At 37.9% G+C, this 22,661-nt stretch overlaps 1 protein-coding gene across 2 annotated transcripts; it reads left to right on the top strand.

Annotated features, from left to right (window-relative positions):
* Positions 1-9,273: 9,273 nt before the first annotated feature.
* Positions 9,274-11,935, top strand: LOC145160306 (aspartic proteinase 36-like). Of its 2 annotated transcripts, XM_079079446.1 has the most exons (8): positions 9,274-9,920; positions 10,126-10,246; positions 10,346-10,776; positions 10,853-11,009; positions 11,082-11,164; positions 11,267-11,363; positions 11,471-11,543; positions 11,642-11,935. In XM_079079446.1, the coding sequence occupies exons 1-8, from the start codon at positions 9,604-9,606 to the stop codon at positions 11,743-11,745; spliced, it is 1,383 nt and encodes a 460-aa protein (XP_078935572.1). In that variant the 5' UTR covers positions 9,274-9,603; the 3' UTR covers positions 11,746-11,935. The 2 variants fall into 2 exon arrangements, with proteins under 2 accessions (XP_078935572.1, XP_078935573.1); XM_079079447.1 differs by lacking the exons at positions 11,471-11,543; positions 11,642-11,935 and having other exon boundaries at positions 11,280-11,363.
* Positions 11,936-22,661: the final 10,726 nt, after the last annotated feature.

Below are 22,661 nucleotides of genomic sequence, written 5' to 3'. Positions count from 1 at the left end.
TTCCGGAGATACTTTTGGGCTTTGATGCATGAGATGATTTGTAAATTCGCACTAGGTTTGTCACCATAGATGAGAAGGGTTTCCTCATTTGGTAGATTGAGGCGAACGGCCCTTTCGTAACATAGAATGTCGGCACGGTGAGGAACTAACCAATCCATCCCGATGATTACGTCGAAGCTTTTTATGGTGACCGGCATCAGGTCAATTTTAAATGTATGGTTGTCTAGAGTGAGAGTACACTCTGAGTATATATCGCTAGTGCGTTCTACTTTCCCATTTGCCATTTCTACTACATAAGTATCCTTTAGTGATTGGGGATTTTGTTCAAGTAATTGTTTATATTGGTGGCTCACGAAATTCCTCTCCGCTCCACTATCGAATAGTACGCATGCATAAGAGTTATTGAGGAGAAACGTACCGGTAACCACCGTGGGATCCTCGACTGCTTCCCCATGTCCTATTGCCAGGACTCTTCCTACTCCACCAGCATTAGGGGCTTGTGCTTTGGGGCAGTTTCTTTTGAAGTGACCGGCGTCTCCACAGTTGTAGCAGGTTCGGGTTGCCCCCGTACTGGCGACTTGGTTGATTGGTCGAGCCGGCGCTTTACAGAAACGAGCAGTGTGCCCCTTCCTGTCGCAGTTGTTACAGTGCATCTCCCTACAAGCACCATTGTGGTGAAAGTTGCACTTGTTGCACTTAGGTAGGGTTCCAGCATATGGCTTCGGTGGTGCTGGAGTGGTAGCAGTAGTGGCAGCATGGACAGCAACAGTTTGTTGCTTCTTAGCGGGGTCCTGTGCTGGTTGGCTCTTCTTTTGGTTCCAGAACTTCCTTTTGTTGTTTCCCCCTTTTGATTGATCAGTGGTGGTGGTTGTAGTATTATGACCGGCTCGGTGGTCAACAAGTTGGTGTGCCAGCTCCCTGGCACTGTCAAAAGTAGTTGGCCTTGAAGCCAGGACACTACTTTGCACTTGGGGAGACAGTCCCCAAAGGTATCGCTCCACCTTTTTCTCCTCCGGAGTAACCATTGTTGGGCAGAGGAGAGCCAATTCATTGAATCGGGTGGTGTAGGTTTCAAGGTCGGAGCCCGTCATCCTGAGGTTCCAAAGTTCTTGTTACAGCTTTTGAATTTCACCTCTCGGGCAGTACTCCTTCATCATCAAGGTTTTTAGTTCTGCCCAGGATATGGAGCTAGCTACTTCGAGAGTAAGTGAATTAATCCGACAGTTCCACCAAGTAAGGGCCCGGCGAACTTAACTTTGCTCGCTTCGGGGCAAGAGCACACTTGAAAGACTACTTCAGTCTTTTCAAACCATTGCATTAAAGTGATGACTCCCCCGCTCCCATTGAAGTTGTCGGGTTTGCCATTGGTGAAGTCTTTGTAGGAACACTCTCTTGTACGCCACGTACTGTCTCCATGGTTAGAGTTTGTAGCACCCGATCCAGAACCACCAGCTCCGTTTGTCCCTATCTGCGATATTGCGGCCGCTACGGCTGCTGTTACTGCAGCCTGGAACATCGCAGGATCAAACTGTGGAGGCAGCGGCGGAGGAGGTGTTGCTATGTTGCCGGAAGGTCTTGGTCTTCTCCTTGGCGGCATGGTTCTGTCGTAAGTCGTAAACCAATGTACTTTTAGTAAAAGTATATTTATAGGAAGAGAAATCTTTTATACATAAAGTATATTATTACGTTGTTTTCCGGTATGTTTACGATACATACGATTTTATACTTTTAATTGACCCAATACATTGGGTTATGAGGTAAAATGAAAGTATAAAATATTTTATTTGAGTCTCCTTGTTTCCAAGTATATGACTGTTTGTAAAAGTTTTACATATACTAATTTAGTCGGGACATAATTAATATATTATATTTTAAAATGATCTTTATCGGTTACTAAATTAGTTGCAAAGTGCATACCAGTCATATGTGATTAAGATATAATAGTCCTTCGAATAGATGACCCTAACTCCAAGACCACAACCAAACAAGGACAGGAAGTGAAACAAAGATACATAAATTCTAAGTCTATAGCATCTTAGTTACATATGACCTTAGCGCATCCACTTAGCAGCTATTGATCTATAAATAAAGACCTATTTAATTCTCAGATAATTTATTATAGTAACACAAAATACTCCTATAGTATTTGTAAATGTTTAGTTTTGAGTTCTTAAAGTATCCTTTTGTAGTGTGTTATTAGGTTTGTTAGATTTGTTGTCCATCCTGACCATCCCCCGGTATATGCAAGTAAATTCCCGGACAGATATAGTTGATCAGGCTATATCCTTCCCAGATTTAATCCACATATACTAAGGCATACTCAAAATGTTCAACTCTTCTTCTTTTGCTTTATGTTTTCGCTAGTTATGATACCATGCGAGCATGTAATGTATGTATGTATACTTTAATCAAGAAAATCATTTATTTTCTAAGAGTATATTTATTTGAAAAATGCACAAATCAGAGACTATTAGTCCCAATTGTGTTTATAGTTTGTATATCTTATGTGGTTTGATATACTTAATTTACTATAAACTGTGCTCTGATACCAATCTGTCACACCTCCAAACCAAGGATGGCGGAAACGTCCGGGGGTGGATGACTTCATGTATAGTATCATAACAACAATTGTAATAGTAATTGAAGCAAACACAACCAACATATATATAATTGAAAAATTGACATCATTGTATGAATTACATGTTTACGAATCAATTACAATATGTTGACAAAATATGAAATAGTAGACGCCTTAGCGCCCCATCCTCAAAAGCACTTGGTTACCTGTTTAATGATTTCCTGAGAATACAAGTTGTTTGAAAAAGTGTCAACACAAAGGTTTGTGAGTTCATAAGCTTTTGTTTGGTATTATTAAAATCCTTTCGTTTGTAAAAGTAGTATTTGTGTTAGAAAATCCAATATTTTCCTTAATGTGTAAATGTAGTCTTAAACCCCAAAGACCGAAATGTACAAGTAATTTGTCATATTTATAGTAAAACAATGCAAGTTTAAATCGACATAAACTCGTTAAATTTTAATGAAGTTCCCGTAAATTCCAATGTTTATTAATACTTTATGTGAGTTTATTATAACCATACTATGACCAAGGTTGCCTAAAACGACGTTCTTCAGGCGTCGGAAATGTTATGACATTTGTCACCCCAGACCTATCGGTCTAACTGTTGCATGCAGTTTAGGTGTGGGTTTGTCAAACCCAATATAGATCTATATACAACTATCACGCTCTCCCTCAAGGAGACTCTGGTTACAATACAGGACTTAATGGTAATTTGAAGTAAATGTCTCACAAAGTCATTAACGGAATTACGTGTTATGAAAACTTGGTACCGTATGGCCATACCTTGCTTAATGAAAATATCCTTTGTATAAATGTACCCTTTTTAAATGTATGTGTTATGTAATGTATCATAAACTATACCTATTATAGTTTATCAACCAAGGGTAGTACGTAGTAATGTATGCAAACTATATTCAAAATAGTTTATTAAATGTTTGAATGTATCGGTTGTACTTTGATTATAATCACTTGTTATTCTTTATATTTTATATGTCCAAATCCATTTGTAAACTGATGTGTGTCTAAATATTAAGATAAAATATCATATATTGCAATAACATATAATCACATAAAGATATACACCTTGCTCAACATGTTACAAGGTGAAATGAAATTGACATCAACTTTTCGTTGAATACAGTTTCTGTTACTGTTCTTAGAAACTTTATAAAAAAATCATCAAAGCTCTAAATCCAAATCCGCAAATTCTGAGAGTTTGGAATATGAGTCTAGTTTGTTCGTAAATTTTATCATGATTTTTAGTGATCTCTAACAGAGATGAAAATGTTCATAATCACAGACTGGTCCGGGTTTGCCTCTGAAATGATAGGCAGTTTTGTAAAAATCACCATAAATTGTAGAAAAATCATATGGAGATGTGCAAGTAGCCATTTTTAAAGCTAAGAGTTTGAACTACTTGCACCTGGAACAGTTTTGAAAACTAAAATATTTAAGTTGACCAAAACAGTCTGTGATCGAAGTTCATCTTTTCTGATGTAATCTGATAGAAAAAGTTTAATTGTGTTCTTGATGATTTTACTTGTATTCCCCCCCTTAAAACTTAAGAAAAACATGTAAATGTAGGGGTATGAACTCACCTTATGTGTTCTTAGAGTATGGATGTTGGAGAAGAGAAGTGTTCAACTCAAAAACACTTAGAAGATGCCTTGACGAATCGAGAACCAAGAGTGGAAGAAAGCTTGATGATTAACCTTGGAAGTCTTGAAATTGAGAGAGAATGGTGTAGAAAATGAGTGACTTAAGCCTTGTATTTATACTAGTAAGAATTACTATTCATATATAATTCTTTAATAATAAGTGTTAAATGTTGACATTCTCCATATAACTAGTTAGTGTATATGACATATTCATGATGTAATCATGACAAATGTTTCTAGAAGATGGTTAATACTAATTGGCTAATAATAGTAATTTTTAAAACGTAAATAGTAAATAGTAGGTAGTAAATAGTAAATAGTAAATAGTAAATAGTAAATAGTAAATATGATGAGATTTTTACAATTGTCATATTTGTAAACCCCGTTAAGCCATGTTTAAGAGTCTTACATAGCCCCCGATAATTGTGCAATAGTGTTTTATCGCTTTGGTTCGTTGTTTAGCACTGTTAAGGCTAAGGAAAATCAAACACATGAATTTTCCAAATGATGTTTTCTCATTAAAATAGCGAATTGTACAACGTAAACCTTAACATACAAGGGTTAATGGAGTTGACCGGTTTGACTTGTTGACTTTGTTTGACTTTGACTTGACCGAAATTTGACGGTTGTCACACCAGTACATCAAAAAATCAGATGGTGAAGTCATCCGACTTCAGCCACATAGAATTTTAGAATAGTTTCAGATAACATATAAAACAATTACTTTGTCATGTTTGTATTCTATCTTGTAGAATTTGATATTTGAAAAAGACATTGGTGAAAAATTTATCTCTTATCTTCCTCATGAATATCAAGCACCAAAGGAATAATCTTCAATTAGTAGCAGTAGCAAAATCGCCTTAGTATCTAATATGATGAGGGTAATTCTGCCAGAATGGAATCACGAATTCCAATTATGTTAGAATGAAATCTTGGATTCCAATGCTTAAGTTCCAATTCAACCTAAGAACTGGATTTTGTATGAGCTATCATGTCTAAAACTTGTTATTTTTTTGCACTTACTCATTGGTTTTTGTATTTTCTTCAATTTTTACTTATGGGTTTTGGTGTAATTCACAACTTTCATTCTATGAGAATATAAATATTACATAAAACATGTGTTGCTAGTAATTCTGACAGAATACATTTATACATGCTTTAGAATGTTTATGCATATAGAAGAAAAGACTATAATTTAAGTGCATTCTGTAATGTATTCTGTTAGAATTTATTTATATAAATGCATTCTGTTTAGAATATCTTTGAGAATGTTAACAAATATATTTGTTTAACTGATAATACTAACAAGTAATGTATCTTATTCTTTCAGAATTGCATGGAGAAGGAATTCAATACTGATCATACAAGAGAATTATTTGGAATCGAGTTCAACAACAAGTATATATGTGAAGATCAAGTTGATTATATGGACAATTGAAGAGGATCAAGTGTATTTGTTCAATAATTGTATATGCAAGAATGCTATTGTTTAAGAATTTTATTCATTTTCGATGATATATGCAAGAATGTATTTGTTTAATAATTGTATATGCAAGAATGCTATTGTTTAAGAATTTTATTCATTTTCGATGATATTCTGACAGAATACATTTATACATGCTTTAGAATGTTTATGCATATAGAAGAAAAGACTATTGTATAGGCAGTCTGTCATTCTGATAGAATAAAATCGGATTTTTAAATTTGAATTAATTTAAAATATTCAGATTTTTAAAAATAAAGGAATTAATTATCCCTTAAATTCTGGAAATTTCCTTTTTTAATAAGGGTAAATTGACCAAAATACCCTTATGCTGAAAATTGTGTGATTATATGGTGCATGTTACCCTATTGTAATATCATAGACTCTCAGATCATGACCTTTGATTCTATTCCATCCGATGGTCCAGATCTGTGCATTCTGGTACACAATAGTTAGTAGAAACAAAATAACGTAAGCATATATATATATATATATATATATATATATATATATATATATATATATATATATATATATATATATATATATATGGAAAAGTTCAATAGAGAACCATAATTATTGGTTCTTCAATGAATCAAATCTTTTTTTCAATTTCTAGAGCTTATTCTTTATTGAAAAAAAAATCTAAAAATATCTAAATTCATATATTAACATTGTGAATGTGAAAAATATTTTTCGGATTCACCGTGTGAATCCGGATTCACATTGTGAATTTTCAAAGATTCACATTGTAAATTTGACGTAAAAGAAATTGAATTTGATATCATTGGAAAAGGATAAAAAGTTATGAATTTTTGTATTTTTAGTTTTTTTTTTTTGATAAAAAATAAGTTCTAAAAGTTGAAAAAATGATTGGTTCCTTGGTTAATTATGGTTCTCTATTGAACCTCACCCTATATATATATATATATATATATATATATATATATATATATATATATATATATATATATATATATATATAACCGGTTCCCCACCGGACTCGGATGAAATTCCCATGCTCACATACAAAAAGTGATGTAGTATTTGTAGCATTATATCGACACTATGAGACTATCAGATGATAAAAGTTGGATAGTACATATGTTAGAGATATTGTTATGAAGACATCTCTTGGTAAAATTAGACTCTCAAGACATCTCTTTATCCAACATTTCCATTAAATTAGAGTTTCAAACCCAAATAACACGATCGAAAACCTTTGATGTGTTTCTAACTATTCATTCTAGTTGGAAACTATGTATTTGAGAGTTTATTTGCTAGATTTGTGCATTAATATTTTTATACGGTGTAGAATAATTTATGGAGTGTACATAGTTTATTAAGTACAAATTTTTATTCAAATACAAAACATAAATATGAAATTACTCATCCAAATGACTATATGTTTATTATGTGGATATAGGTATTCACATCTATATCTTAGACTACTAGGTGTGGGCAACATGTTATTACATGTTATCACGCCCAAATTGTCCACCTCATCATCCTAGTCACAATTTGGTGTTATAACACCAAATGTGGAAATGGACAACACCAAATAACATGTGATAACACATACTATTTTCTATTTTTTTTTGGATGTTTTTAATTTCTAATTTTCTAATTTGTTTTATTTGTTTTATTTACTTTATATATTTCTAATTTGTTTTATTTTTTTTTATTTATGTCATATATCTATAAAAAAATATATAAATTAATAAAACATAATTTCATTAACAAATAAATTAAAAATACAATACAAACTTAAAAAAAACATTAAAAAAAACAAAAGAAAAGACAAAAACATTGAACAAAAAACACACGATAGTCCTAATAATTAAAAAAAAACACCGACAAACTATTCTTCGCCCAAGTATTTGCTCTCGATCTTTGCCTTCATCCTCCGTATCACTTCAGCTCGTCTCGGTGGCAAATTTTCTTTGTTTGTCGTAAGAATTGTCAAATCCTTCGATATACGATATTCTTCGGCTTCTTGACGAAGGAAATACAAATGCTCCCGTTGCAATTCATATCTTTTATTTGCGATTTCCGTGTGGGCGTCGAGTTTTTTTTTTTTCATTTCGTCGTGCTCTCGAAACCGACTTTCATTCTCATGCGTATGTCGTTGCGCGCGCTTCGCTTTGTCGCGCCCCATCGGTCGTCGTGGCGGAGATATTTCCTCGATGTCGTCAAACTCGTTCGGGATCTCATCGGTGTCCGCGTTGAGGTCGATGTTCGTGTGTCCGTCGGAAACGTCAACCGAACCCGAACCACGAGACCTCTTTGATTGTTGTTCCGATGATGTTGGCGTTTTTATCCATTTTGGATCTTTCCTCACTATCTCCCATACCTTTTCGTACTCAAATACGTGACCCATTTACACGTGATATTCCTCCATCGCGGCTCTAAACACATCGAAATCATTGGCACCACTTTGATGTTGTGAAGAAAATTTGTTGTATATGGAATTAAATTTGGTGCACTTCCGGCTAATTTGAGTCCATTTGCCACTAAGCATATCATTATTGCGATATGTGTCACCCTTGTTCAAAATTGTGCGGAATTTGAGAATTACGGCATCCCAAAAAGCAACTCTCTTCATATCGTTCCCCAAAGTTGGTTGTTTTGAAGTACCACACCAAGCCACCGCCAACACATGCTCTTCCTCCGGTGTCCACCATGTTGGAGGTGCTTTCGTTTGATCCGCCCCGACAATGACCTCTTTCCCTTTCTTTTTTGGTCTCCCTTTTTTTCCCGATGCTTTCTGACTACCCCCGGCTTGCATTTCGACAACGGTTTCTTGCGTGGGTGTGGGTTGTGTGACTGTTTGGCGCATGGAACCGAATGTGTTAAAAAGGTTTTGTTGAATGTTTGCATTTTGTTGCATAAATGGCGAGGTAGAAAATTGTAGTGGGGTGAGGCGAGATTGAAAAATTTGCCGGAATATGGAATTTGTGGTGAGTTTTGGGAGTTTAGAAGGTTCATGTATCCCTCGTATCCCGCAAAACCTAATGAAGTGGATGTGTTTGTGTTCGGAGGAGGGGTATTCGGGTTTTGATCCATAGTGATTTTTTTGTTTTGAATGATAAAAGAAATAGAGATAGATATAGAGAAATAGAAGTGTAAAATGAGGTATATATGTATTGATATAGTTTAAAAAAATTAAGTAGTCAATTTTTTATGTTTTTTACAATTGACCGTTTTTAAACGGTAATATTACCGTTTTTCAACGGAAAAGAAAATGCAACGGTCGAAAAAATGGTGTTACCATCTGTTACCATGGTAATGCGTCTTGGCATAACGCCCCATAACGGGAGGCTGGGGCGGTGTTTCAGCATTATGGCGCCGTTATGGTTGCGGCCACGTCAGATAACGCCATAAGGTGTTGCCCACACCCGTCGCTCTTAGGGTATTATACACCCGTCGCTCTTAGGGTATTATTAGTTCAAAACTCATCCATGTGTGAAATGGAACCAAAGTTTCAAATCTAATGTAGTATTATTAGTCTAGGACGAGGAGCCTAAAGTATAAACGTGTTATTTGAATTCTTATTTTTTTAAATCAAACACTACCTAAAAAGTGATGGTGAAGAGAGAGAAAGCACGTGAAGGAATATTGTGCATCATTATCTGTTTAAGAACGATCCGATCCACGTATTCATGTGACGCCTAGATCCGATCAACGTCGTCGCCGGCACTTTCGAATGAGAATTAAAATATCTTTTCAGCGGGAAAACGTTACTCACAGTCACCGATAACTCCATCGGAACGGAAAATCCATCTCTCATTCTAGCTCTACGATTCTCGAGAGAGTAGAGATATCTGGTCGAGTTCTTCGTTTTTCTCCATCCGCAGAAACAACAGTTCAGTGATTGACGAATTATGGCACGATTCACCCGGGCACTGGCCTCGTCTGCTACCTCTATCATGATCCTGTCGATTTTTGTTCTGTTTAACAATCTATGGTCGTCTGTGTTTGTTTCTGCTGTCGCCCTTGATACAAGCACTACTATACTCCATCCTCCGAATGCTGATATCAATCGCCAAACCATGTTTCTACCTCTTTTTCCTTCTCCTCCTAACTCCTCCCCGATCTCCTCCTTCTCCGGCGACGGAAAATCTCAGCGTCACCTCCAGAAATCTGATACTCATCGCCGGAACGCGCGGATGGCTCTCCATGATGATCTCATCATCGACGGGTATCAATTCATCTCCTCGATCTATAGACGCGCCAACACGAAAACGTTAAGGATGTGTGAAATTTATATATTTGAATGTTGTTTTTCTTTGGGGAAACTAACGATCATTGAGTAGAAGTAGTGAATTCACTTTGAATTTCAGAATTAACAGACTGTACCATTTTTGGGGTGGAGATATTTGATGAATTGAATTGATGTTTATTAGGTATTACACAACGTGGCTATGGATTGGATCTCCACCACAGAAGTTTGCTCTTATTGTGGACACAGGGAGTACTGTGACTTATGTTCCATGTTCTACTTGTAAAGAATGTGGCAATCATCAGGTCTTTCCTTTTTTGCATTTTACATGATGTTCATCAGTAAATTACATGTATGCTTTCTTCTTAAGGTTCTAAAAGTTAATTGTTGATCGTGCATACCAGGACCCAAAGTTTGATCCAAAGTCATCCAGCACTTACAAATCTCTGAAATGCAACAAGAATTGCACATGTGACAAGGACAAAAAGCAATGTGTGTATGAAAATGTGTACGCTGAATTCAGTACTAGCAGTGGTGTTCTTGGTGAAGACATCATATCATTTGGCAACCAAAGTGAAGTTTCACCTCAACGTGCCATTTTCGGTTGTGAAAATGTGGAAACTGGTGATCTCTACAGTCAACATGCCGATGGAATAATAGGTTTGGGTCGTGGTTATCCGAGTCTAGTTGACCAACTTGTTGACCGAGGTGTAATCAGTGATTCCTTCTCTTTGTGTTATGGTGGAATGGATATTGTTGGTGGTGCCATTGTTCTTGGTGACATTTCACCCCCCTCAGCTGGAATGGTCTATTCCTACTCAAACCCTACTCGTAGGTACGTATGCTTTATATCTATAAATTTCACTTCTTTTTTTTTTAACATAATAACATTACATTTGATGCATCAACAGCCCATACTACAATATTGAGCTGAAGGAGTTACATGTTGCTGGAAAGCTGTTGCCTTTGAGTGAGAGTGTTTTTAATGGAAGTCTTGGAACGGTTTTAGACAGTGGAACAACATATGGTTACCTACCTGAAGCAGCTTTTCTTGCATTTAAGAAAGCTGTAAGATTCTTAAGTCTTCTTAATTAATTTCATTCCTATATGTAGTTATTAAGTTTTAAATCTTGGATGCAGATCATGAAAGAAGTCCATTCTGTCAAACAGATAAAAGGTCCTGATCCAACTTATGATGACATTTGCTTTTCTGGTGCTGGAAGGTATTTCAGTAATGACATACATTAATTATCGTATTCAAGTATATATATAAATAGGAAGTAAAGTTGACTGTTAAGTGTTAATCTGTTATAATGTAATTCCAGTGATGTTTCACAGCTCTTGAAGACATTTCCTTCTGTTGAAATGGTGTTTGGGAAGGGACAAAAGTTGTCACTAACCCCTGAGAACTATTTGTTCAGAGTAAGCAGTTATTCCAATATATATATTTAGAAAATCAAATTCATTAAACATTAATGGTGTATGTTTGCTAAATATTCTGATGTGTGTGATATTTGTGATTTGTGAAGCACTCAAAGGTGCATGGTGCATATTGCTTAGGGATTTTTCAAAATGGAAAGGATCCAACGACTATGCTTGGAGGTAATTTAAGTTTAATACTATATATTATACGGGTTTTTGTTGCTATCGATGAAAATGTTGTGTAATTATTTATTATATGTTTGTTGCAATGCATGCAGGCATTATCTTTCGGAATACTCTTGTTATGTATGACAGAAAAAATGACAAGATTGGATTTTGGAAAACTAATTGTTCTGATCTACGTGCAACACTTACTGTGTAAGGTTTTACCGAGTAGAAACTATTTAATACATTGCAATTTTGTGTAGCCATATGCTCAGAACTCTTCTTCATCATATGGTTTGGTTTCAGTATTTAAAGATAAGGTCTGTACGTAATATTTGTTAGATTGATTCTTGTGATTATTTTCTATTGTTGTAATTTATCATTCATAGGTCAAACAAGTTCATATCCATTTACTCTTGACACTTACATTATATAAACATGAGATAAAACAATCAATTCAATGATAATTATTCCATTTTTAACCAGTCTTTACCAATTACAAAGGTTTGGATACTATTCCAAACAATTTCCTAAAACACTACACAAACCCTAATTTTAAATTTTTATCAATTTTTTGAGATATATTACGAGACTAATCCAATATTATTATTACTAGAGAAAATTACAAGAAAATCATTATATTATTATAGACTTTTGATTTTGACAACACAAAGTTCTTTTTTTTTTTAAATTATGACATTGCATTTATAATTTTGTTGTAATATCAATAAAATGACTGGTTCTCCATGTTCTCCCGGTAATAATTTTTTCCGAATTGCAATAAAGTCATTAAGTTTACTAAGATTTCGATTTTGACACCGAGCTTCAAATTGCAAGAAAGTTACATATTACCATAAAATTTTGATTTTGACATCAAGTTTTTTTTTTCTCAAGTATGTCATTACATTTATAATTTTGTTGCAATGTCAACCAATTGACCAATTCACGAGATGTTATTTTGGTTTAGAAGTTCGATTTGTACAACAAATAAATGAAGGTCGGTTCAATGGTTCAAACTCACTTACAAGTTAGCGAAAAGGGCATAGTCACCATTCCAGGAGATATTATTGTGGTTTAGAAGCTCAATTTATACAACACATAAATGAAGACCCTTACAAGGTCGATTTAGTGGTTCCAACTCACTAAACATCTCGTGGATCGTCCTTATACGGGTGTTTATTTACTTGTTGTACAAATCGAGCTTCTAAACCACAATAACATCTCCTGAAAGGGTGAGTACACACTTTTCACTGACTTTATTTGTGAAGAAATACTCTGATGGGAATTAAACATTAAACATTATAATAAAACGTATCACCTAAAATGGTGAGTACGCATTTTTCCCTAACTTTTACGTGAGTTTGAACCACTGGTCGATCTAAAAACATATATGAAATTAGGCTTGATGCAAAACCTATATTTGAAACTCAATCCTACCACATAAGATCTTACGTGGTTTCCACATCATACTATTGTCATATCATTTATTTGGTAACCTACTAGATTGATGGTAACCGATCAATTGATTAATATTGTAACAATTTTGTTAATGTTACGATGTCAAACAATTGGCTGGTTACCATAAATCTAGCAGGTTACCAAATAAATGACATGACAATATTTTGATGTGGAAGTTACGTAAGATCTTATGTGGTAGGATTGAGTTTCAAATATAGATTTTGCATCGAAACCAGTTTCACATATTATTTTAGGCCTATCTAGTGGTTCAAACTCACTTAAAAGTAGGGCTGTAAACGAACCGAACGTTCAGCGAACTGTTCGTGAACCGTTCGGCGGGAAGTTCATTTATGTTCGTTTATTTAATAAATGAACGAACATGAACACAACTTCTCGTTCGTTTAGTTAAACGAACGAACAGTCGAACATGAACAATGGTCACGTTCGTTTGATTATGTTCGTGAACGTTCGTTTATGTTGTTCGTTTACGTTCGTTTATATAAGTTCTTTTTGTGTTCATATATGTTTTATTGTGTATGATTACATTACTATATTATATGTTCATATAGGTTCAATTATGTTTGTTTATCTTTGTTCATTTATGTTCGTTTGTTTATGTTCGTTTAGCATGTTCACGAACATAAACGAACGAACATGAACAATGTAATTTGTTAAATGAACGAACATGAACAAGAAAACTCGTTCATTTATCCGTTCGTGTTCGTTTATTTGTTCGGCTAACTTAAACGAACGAACATGAACAAGCCCTCGTTCGTGTTCGTTTGGTTCATTTACAGCCCTACTTAAAAGTCAGCGAAAATGGCGTATTCACCCTTTTAGGTGGCACATTTTATGATAATGTTTAATGTTTAACTCTCAAAAGAGTATTTCTTCACAAATGTCATCTGAAGGTCAATCTAGTGGTTCAAATTTAACTAAAAGTCAGCGAAAAGTGCATACTTACCCTTTCAGGAGATGTTATTGTAGATTAGAAACTCCATTTGTACAACAAGTAAATAAAGACCCCTATAAGGTCAATCCAGGAGATGCTTAGTGAGTTTGAACCACTAAATCGACCTTGTAGGGGTCTTCATTTATTTGTTGTATAAATTGAGCTTCTAAACCACAATGAAATCTCCTGAAAAGGTGATTGTGCACTTTTCGTTGACTTGTAAGTGAGTTTGAACCATTAGACCGACCTTCATTTATTTGTTATACAAAATCGAGCTTCTAAAACACAATAACATCTTCTGAATCGGACAATTGGTTGACATTGCATCAAAATTGTAAATGTGACATAATTGAGAAAAAAAAACTCGGTGTCAAAATCAAAATTTTATGGTAATATAGTCACTTTCTTGCAATTTGAAACTCGGTGTCAAAATCAAAATGTTGGTAAACTTAGTGACTTTATTACAATTCGGGAAAAGTTGTTACTGAAGAACCGGTCATTTGGTTGATCTTGCAACAAAATTGTAAATATAGTGACATAATTGAGAAAGATAAAAACTTTGTGTCAAAATTGAAATTTTGTGTTAATATAGCGCCTTTCTTAAAAATTTCCCTTATTACTAAGTTGAATTAGATATCTAATCACAAACTTATTCACTTTCATCAATCAATTTGGAATAACATAACCATAGCTGCAAACCCTAATTCCATAGCGACTCAACACCAAACTCAATTACACAAGTATCCTAAGAGATGGATAATATCACCTTTAGAATGTGGATTATCAAAGAGGAAGTTTCTCTCTCAAGATACATTTGAAAACACTTTTCCACCTTTATGTAACATCCCGTTTATTAAATAGATAACTAGATAAAATTAACAAATAAATAATAAGCCCTAAAATCCCGAGATGTATTTTATATATTATTTTATCGAAGCCCTGAAGCCATAATAATTTAATTAGTGTTAGTCTTGGGAGCTAAACGCTATAAGTTCGGGAATTTACAATCTAAATTATATCAATTGGACTTGTATTGAATAGATTATTGAGAGCAGGGGCTAAAGGGGTAACATTTGGAGCTGGATTGTAAAGATTTCAGAAGACATGGGCTGAATGGTAATATATGGACTTAAATTGAAAGTAATTTGTAGAGGAGGGGCTATTTGGTTACATTTGGACTCAATTTGAAAGAAAAAAGAGAAGGAGGGACCAAATGTGGCATTATGGGATGAAGTTCATGGAGACCGGGTATATAGCCCGTCACCCTCCCGGTAACCCTAACCCTAAAAACTATTCACAGCCGCCACCCTCACTACCCTCATCCTCCAGCCGCCGCTATCGGCTCCGACCACCTAGCACCATCGAACGACTCTTGTCACCGACAACAGTGAAGACCGACATGAAATGGGAGTGAAGCTGCACCGGTTGGAGAATAGGACGAGTAGTGACGTCGTTGGGAGCCGCCATCCAGCACCGTCGCTACTCCCTTTTCCGACAACGACAAGGACCGTTGACGGATGTCCCTTCCTCTGTCGTTGCTGCTATAGCTCGCGTCGCCGCCTCCTTTCTCCGTTCTTCGCTTGCTGCGCCTCAGCCACGACCACCGCCGCTGTTCTCGCTTGAAGATGCACCTTCTTCCTCTTCTGTCCCGTCGTCAGCCACACTACCGGTACCGCCAAGCGTTTACGTTGCCACCGATGTGAGTCGTTGATGTTGCCACCATTTGTGTCACTGCAGTCGTCCGCCGTCGCCGCCTTGCGGCTGTTTCGCCGTGACTGACGCTCTCTGACCGTTGCACGCCACCAGGTGGGTGGTTGGGTTCATCCTCCGAGCAAAAGGCGTGTGTGTGTTTTGTTTGACCGGAAATCTTAAAAGTGAAGCCATCACCACCACCGTGAGGTGGTGGCTGTCACCTCCAACCACTACCTGCCACTACAAGGGTGCTGAGTGTGTGTATGAGTATTTTGTGTGTGTGTTTATTTGGATATTGCGTTGTAAAATGTATTGCTTGGTCGGATGATTCAAGGAAAACAACCCGTCACCGCCGTGAGGTGGTGGTTGCCACCTCACGCCACCATTCTGCCGCCACCAGCCGCCACCTTGGGTGGCTGTGTGCTTTTGTGTGTGTGATTGTTATTTTGGGATGCTTGGAAATTTTTAGCCAAAAATCATAACCACCACCACGAGGTGGTGGCCGCCGCCGTGAGCCGCCATTCACTACCACTACCTGACGTGGTAGTGGGTGGCGTGCAACTTAATTAACAATTAATTAACCTAAGAGCTTAACAAATGGACTAATTGGCTCGCGATTGGGTTGGAAACCCTAATTAGGGTTTACAAAACCCTAATTAGGGTTTAGAAAACCCTAATTTTAGATATATGGGTTTTGAGATTGTCGGGACCTACTTTTTAGACCATGGGATTGATGTTATGACTTATACCCGATTACATTGTATGCTTGGCCTAGCGGGGCGATGGACTTAATGGATTAAGTCCTTAATGGGTTAAGTAGGAACACTTAACTCTAATCATCATTTCATGTGAGAAACCCTAATTATTGTTTGGAGCTTGAGTTGGGCCTTTCTGTTGGGCTTTGGTGATAGGGCTATTGATGGGCCATCCAAGAACAAGTATATTGACTGGAATATTTGGATGGGCTTTAGGATAAGGCCCATTGGAAAGGCTTGGGACCAATTTGGAAAATTGGCCATAGGTGGGCCATAATTTGGCCTTGACGGTTATGATATATTAGACCATTGGAATGCCAAATGTTTGGACTAGAATAAATGGTTGGGCCTTAGGGTAAGACCATGTATAAGTTTGGGCCCAATTTGGAAAATTTGGCCATATGTTGGGCTTTGGTTCATTGTTTGACTTTTAGGCCTTTGGATTGGGCCTTGGGCTTGAATCAAGCTAAGTTAGGTGTAAAGTAGTCTTTTACCCCAAGCATGGACTTATGGTTATGTGTTGGAACCCAATTATTAATTCGGTGTTATTTTGATGTTGACAGTTCGGGAATCTGTCATCCAACAACTAGAGTTTTGTCCGCGGGACTTCAGCAGTGTGAGGTGATTTATCTTCCAGTAGAAGTGGGTTAAAGGCACCAATGCCGACCCACTTGTAGTTGTTTATAGTTGAGATGATTGTCTTTGTTATAATTGTCTGGTATGCCACTATCTATTATGCTTTATGTGCTAGGATGCTATGATATTATGTGATAGTGGTAGGTGTGAAATAGTCCCCAGTTACCGGTTGAAAGAGACCGAAGGGGTAGACAGTACCCATATATACCTAGCAGTATGTTTATGATATGTTATTATGTGGTAGTGGTAGGGGTGAAATAGTCCTCGTAACCGGTTGAGATAAATCAGAGGGTAGGTCGGGCACCCAGATATGCCTGACAGGGGTAGGTCGGACACCTCGGTATGTCTGACAGGGGTAGGTTGGGCACCCCGGTATGCCTAACATAGGTAGGTTGAGCACCCAGGTATGCTCATCAGGGTAGGTCTGGCACCCAGATATGTCTGACAGGATAGGACGGGCACCCATATATGCCTGGCAGTATGTGGTTATGTGGTATGATGGGGGAACTCACTAAGCTTCATGCTTATGGTTTTCAGTTTTCGTTTCAGGTGATTCTTCTTCAAAAGGAAAGGAGCCGGCATGATCGCAACGCATCACACTATGTTTTCCGTACATGAGATCTTTGGGATTATACTCTGATATTGTTTCATTATGACATGTTTTGATTATTGTCATACTGGTTTTGATATGGGATGACACTATAGATGTTTTTATTCTTTTGGTTTTATAATAACTTAATAAAAAAAAAGAAATTTTTGGTCTTGAATTTTGGGATGTTACAAGTTGGTATCAGAGCCTTGGTTTTAGGGATTCGTACACACCTTCGGGGGTGTCTGGAATCAAATTGAGGGTTTGAAAGATTTTTACAAGAAAAATAATTTTTCTAAAATTAAAAACTAAGGGTTTTTAATGAAGAACAAGGAGTGTGATGCGTGCAATCGGCCGAGCTCAAGTAAGTTTTCCCCAAGATACTCATACATGTTATAGTATGATATGAATTGTGAATATGTGAATTGCATGCTAGATTAGGGCTAAGGATCTAGGTAGGATGCCTTATATGCCTACTGTATGTGCTTGTATATCTGCACGCTAGTACTGATCAGTCAGTAATAGGATGGTTTGTTTAGGTTATGACTGATTGTTTGAGCTCTTGGAACTGCTTGTTAGTATGGTTCAGATAGTTGAATAGAATGGTTTGAGTGGAGTAGGTTGGTTAGTTTTTCCGTTGTCCCAATGTTGCCTGCTTTGTGCTTTGTGGGGCTCTTAGCAATGTGAGTTAGCTACTAAGTGAATATGCTAAGTCATATATGACACAGGCTGGATAATCTCATAGTGATGGACTTGACCCTATTGTGCAGCTCTCGTTTGAGTCTAACTGTTTTAGGGATGAGTCTTTTACTTGAAGGATTATCTGATCCTTGTTACATGTGGCTATATTCATGAGGTAGCTAGTTGACATTACTGGGAATCCTTCAGCAGCTGAGGACTGGGTGGGTTCGGGAACCTAGGAAAGCCTGGGATATGCTTCAGTGGGTTAGTAATGAGGTTTAGTGAGACTTGGGTGCATCAGTTTGAGGAAGTGACTTGGATGAATCGGGAGGATTGTTGAGGAAAATATGGATAGGTGTGGAAGGTAATATTGGGCCCGTACTACTGAAAGCACAGGATCCATACTCGAATTGGTTAGAGTCTTGGAGAATCTGAGAAGCTTCGAGGAGGAGAATCCTTTAGTATGTTTTGAGCAGTGGTTTTGGGGTTTTCCAGTTTGGAGATGAGCACTCAGGGAGGCGGTTCTGGCTCAGGATTAGGTCTCGGATCAGGTGGTGAGCCAGTCGAAGGAAGGACTGCCAAGATTTTGAGTTCGCGTTGGATTAAGGAGATGGAAGGTGTCTTCCGCACTAGTCCCTATCCCATAGGAGTCAAGGTTCGGTTCACCTTGAATCTCCTGTATCGGTCGGCAAAGAGTTGTTAGAAATTGATTGCGTAATATATGACGCTTTATGAGTTGGAGACAATGTCTTGGGAGGAGTTTGTGACCCGGTTTAAGGTAGAGGATGTTCAAGCTGTTGCAGTTTAGTCATTGCCAAGTGAGCTGGTGAGCGTGACAGGGTGTCAGACCCTAAAGGATATGAATTCCAGAGTTCGCGGATGCGATATCGATTTGGAGCACCTTGGGAAGAGAGGGTCATGCCAGGTGCGTATAGTAGAGGGTCCCGGGAAGAGACCCAACACTTCTGATCATCGGGTGAAAGGCCAGCAGGGCCGGACTCAGTGCAACACGTGTGGGAAAGTGCACAAGGGATTTGATTGCTCCAAGGGTTTAGGCTACTACAAGTGTGGTAGGGTTGATCATGTCAGTAGAGATTGTTCTCAGGGGGTAAGCCCATTATGTTTTCACTGCGATCAGGTCGGCCACAAGAAGGCCGAATGTCCGAGGAGGAGGGGAGGAGCAGTGAAGGCGCCTGCTCCGGCTATTTTGCAAATCTCTAATGATCGAGAGGGTGGGGCAGGAGCCCCAGCAGACAGGAGTCAGGCCCTGCAGTGTCAGACAGGAGAATTCAGTACTCCAGCAGGCGATGTTGTGGGTATGTAACATTACCTTCTTTCAATTTTATCGGCACAGTATTGTGAGAATTTTGCTTTAGTTTGGAATATTGTAGCGGGTTGGGTAATTGTATCCCTGGTTTATTTCTTTGCTCCTGTTGGGTTAGATCATCAAATATTTTCATTTGCCAATTGCATACCGTGAATTACTGAGTAGTTAGTAAAAGGTCGTTTCCTTTTTGTTGGATCGGGTTGTTCAGTGTTCTCTCCATTCATAATAGAGATCAGTCAGGGGTATTATATGGAAGGCCTGTGGTTAGCTTCATCAAGCTAGTCCACCCGTATCGATGGAATATAGTGGTATCATCATCTGTTCTGGTATGATCGATAGTGGGCTAAGGGAGAACTTTTGGGTTCTAGTACCACTGAAACTAGGAGAGGAGCGGTAGCAGGAAGATACGGGTGTTAGACGCATAGGTGTTTGTGTTGGGTTGTGAGCATTCTAACACTCCTATGGTATATATGCAACCCTATGTGCTTTGGATCTATGTTTTCTCTATTATACATGCATACATTCAAAATTCCAAAGCATCATCCTAACTAGCATACAATGTAGTATCTATACTACAAAAGTCTAGTTAGATGACATACCTTTTGATGGAGCCTGAAGTCTTGAACCTTTAAGAGCTTAGTGCCCCAAGTGTTGCACCTCAAATGGAATCACACAACACCACCAAAAATTGGAATAACTTAAGAAGAGGTTACTTGGTTCACTCTATGAAATCGATTTTGCCCTCTTTGTGTCTCCACTAGTCATTTCATGAACCATGGGGTCCTTTATATAGTGTGGCTCATTTAGGGTTACACCATGTAAACCCTAATGTGCATGACTTTCCATTTCCTCCATGATCCATGGGTTTTAACCTCCATGGGTTACCACATGGTTTAAGCCCAACATGAAGGACTATGGATCACAAGCCCACATATATAAGAATGAATGATTTACATAATCAATCCTCATATATTTAATTAGTCTCTTTTGATCACAAAATTAATTCCAAATTAATTCTTGATCAATACTAATTAAATAATATGATTTCATATTAATATATTAGAACTTATAATATATTAATATAAATCATAAATAACCTTTTCTCATTTGTCTATCCAATTGTTTCGATGCCATGCAACCCAAATGGACTATGCTACTCTCGGGTCGAGTACATACCAATAATAGTTATGGGCTTAGACATCTAATCCAATAGTTTGATTATTGAATGTTCAAGAGAATTGTATTTTCGCATGGGCTGTGTTTGGTTAGAGTTCGGCAATGCTGCGAGGATGGAAGTGGGAACAAGGATTCGTTAGCCAGGGTAAAGATTAAGGCCTCTAGTCGCCAGCATGGGATGTGGATTGAGGTATCAGACCGGACCATATATTAAGGGTGCTCTTCAAGATTTCAGAGGATGGACGATCTTAGGGTTTTACTGGTAATTGATCGCTAGCATGGGTAAGCACAAGTTGTCAACAATGGATTAGTAGGAAGTAAGAAGGATTGGGAATCCTTCAATTCCCACGTGCCGTGAAGACTTAGTCAAATCTAAGTGGGGGAGAATCGAACAGGTTTTCAGGAGCAGAAATAGGTGTGAAACTAGGATGATTTTCGCATCCCTTCCAGGGAAGGAGGCGGTCGAGTGGCCGTCTTGGTTGAGGATTGGGTGAGTTGGGAGTTCAAAAAACGTTCCAACATTTGGTTCACAGTTTTCCTTGGCATTGGATAGCAGGTTTCGGGGACCAGATTAGTGATCCAGTTAGGACTCTAGTTCAGATGAGTGTTAGGTCGAGTGTGTGTTCGACCTAGGATGGTATAGTTGGATTGGTGGTAGGACCATGGTTGGCAGATAGTGCTCGAGTGTTGTAAATCTACGGGCGTAGCCGTAGCATTCACGAGGTTGACAGATAGTGCTATAGTGTTGTAAGTCTGCGGGTGTAGCCGTAGCATTCACGAGGTTGGCAGATAGTGCTAGAGTGTTGTAAGTCTGCGGGTGTAGCCGTAACATTCACAAGGTTGGCAGATAGTGCTAGAGTGTTGTGAGACTGCGTGTGTAGTCGTAGCATTCACTAGGTTGGTAGATAGCATGAGCGTGTTGTTAGAACGCGGAAGGAACAGTGGTACCCACCAGTTCGGGTGCAGCAATGAGGGTGTAGCAAATCCACAGATTGGTTTACGGAGTTCCCAGATGAATTAGACCTGCTTGAGCCAGTGATAAGACCGTAGGAACACCACTGCAGGCATGGGATCAAGGAAGCGATGGACTGTTTAAGGTCGTTTATGATATAAGGCTACCATTGGTCATGTAGCAATCACTTTTATCCTTGGATTTGGTGACGTTAGGATTTGATGTATGGACCCGATCGGTTGGATCAGGAGGTCGTTAGATCCATAGTGGTAAGATAACTAATGGTAATTATTGACAGAAGAGGATTTTGTTCGACAGTCGTGTGGGGTCGACTGTGTGGGAGTCTTTTAAGCTAAGCGACCGGGCTGGAACCCGGTATTTCAGGTGACTGACTCAAGAATTGGGACCAGGGAGGTCTCGATGGTTTTTAGAAAGCAACCATGTAGCAACATGCTGTTTCGGGCAGTATTGGTGTTTTAGGATTTCATGTATGGATGGAGTAACTGATTGCTTAGGTTATGCTAAGTCACTTGCATTGGGGTTAAATAATGTCAGAGTAATAGATTTGACCCTGATGCGCAGCTCACGTCTGAGTCTAACCGTTGCAGGGAAGGATCTTCTACTTGAAGGATTATCTGAGGCTTCTGTCAAGTATAAGTGCTCTATAGTTGATTATGGTCAGTGATTTTTTTACTAATGGTAGCATCGAGATAATCAAGGTAGAAAGTGTGCATTTGGTCGGTCATTTGAGGAAGATTAAGCTTAATAAAGCTCAACATGGGTGGTCTGTCAGGGAGTAAGACCATCTCGAGACTGCAAATTTCAGATTGAGTAAATGTGATTGTTGCAAGGAATTCGGCCATTTGCGGATTGTAGGGCCTTGCGATGGTTGGATTCGGTTGCCCTGGGAAGGCT

This window comes from Lactuca virosa, chromosome 2 (assembly GCF_052849685.1).
Source record: "Lactuca virosa cultivar CGN04683 chromosome 2, Lactuca_virosa_CGN04683_v6, whole genome shotgun sequence".
NCBI lineage: Eukaryota > Viridiplantae > Streptophyta > Magnoliopsida > Asterales > Asteraceae > Lactuca > Lactuca virosa.
This window is presented reverse-complemented; position numbering and strand designations above follow the sequence as displayed.

Bases quoted from the DNA above. Each gene is read 5' to 3' on its own strand.
- LOC145160306 (XM_079079446.1), top strand. From the start codon at position 9,604: ATGGCACGATTCACCCGGGCACTGGCCTCGTCTGCTACCTCTATCATG. The intron at 9,921-10,125 runs GTATCAATTCAT...GATGTTTATTAG, and splicing joins GATGATCTCATCATCGACGG to GTATTACACAACGTGGCTAT. The intron at 11,165-11,266 runs GTATTTCAGTAA...ATGTAATTCCAG, and splicing joins TGCTTTTCTGGTGCTGGAAG to TGATGTTTCACAGCTCTTGA.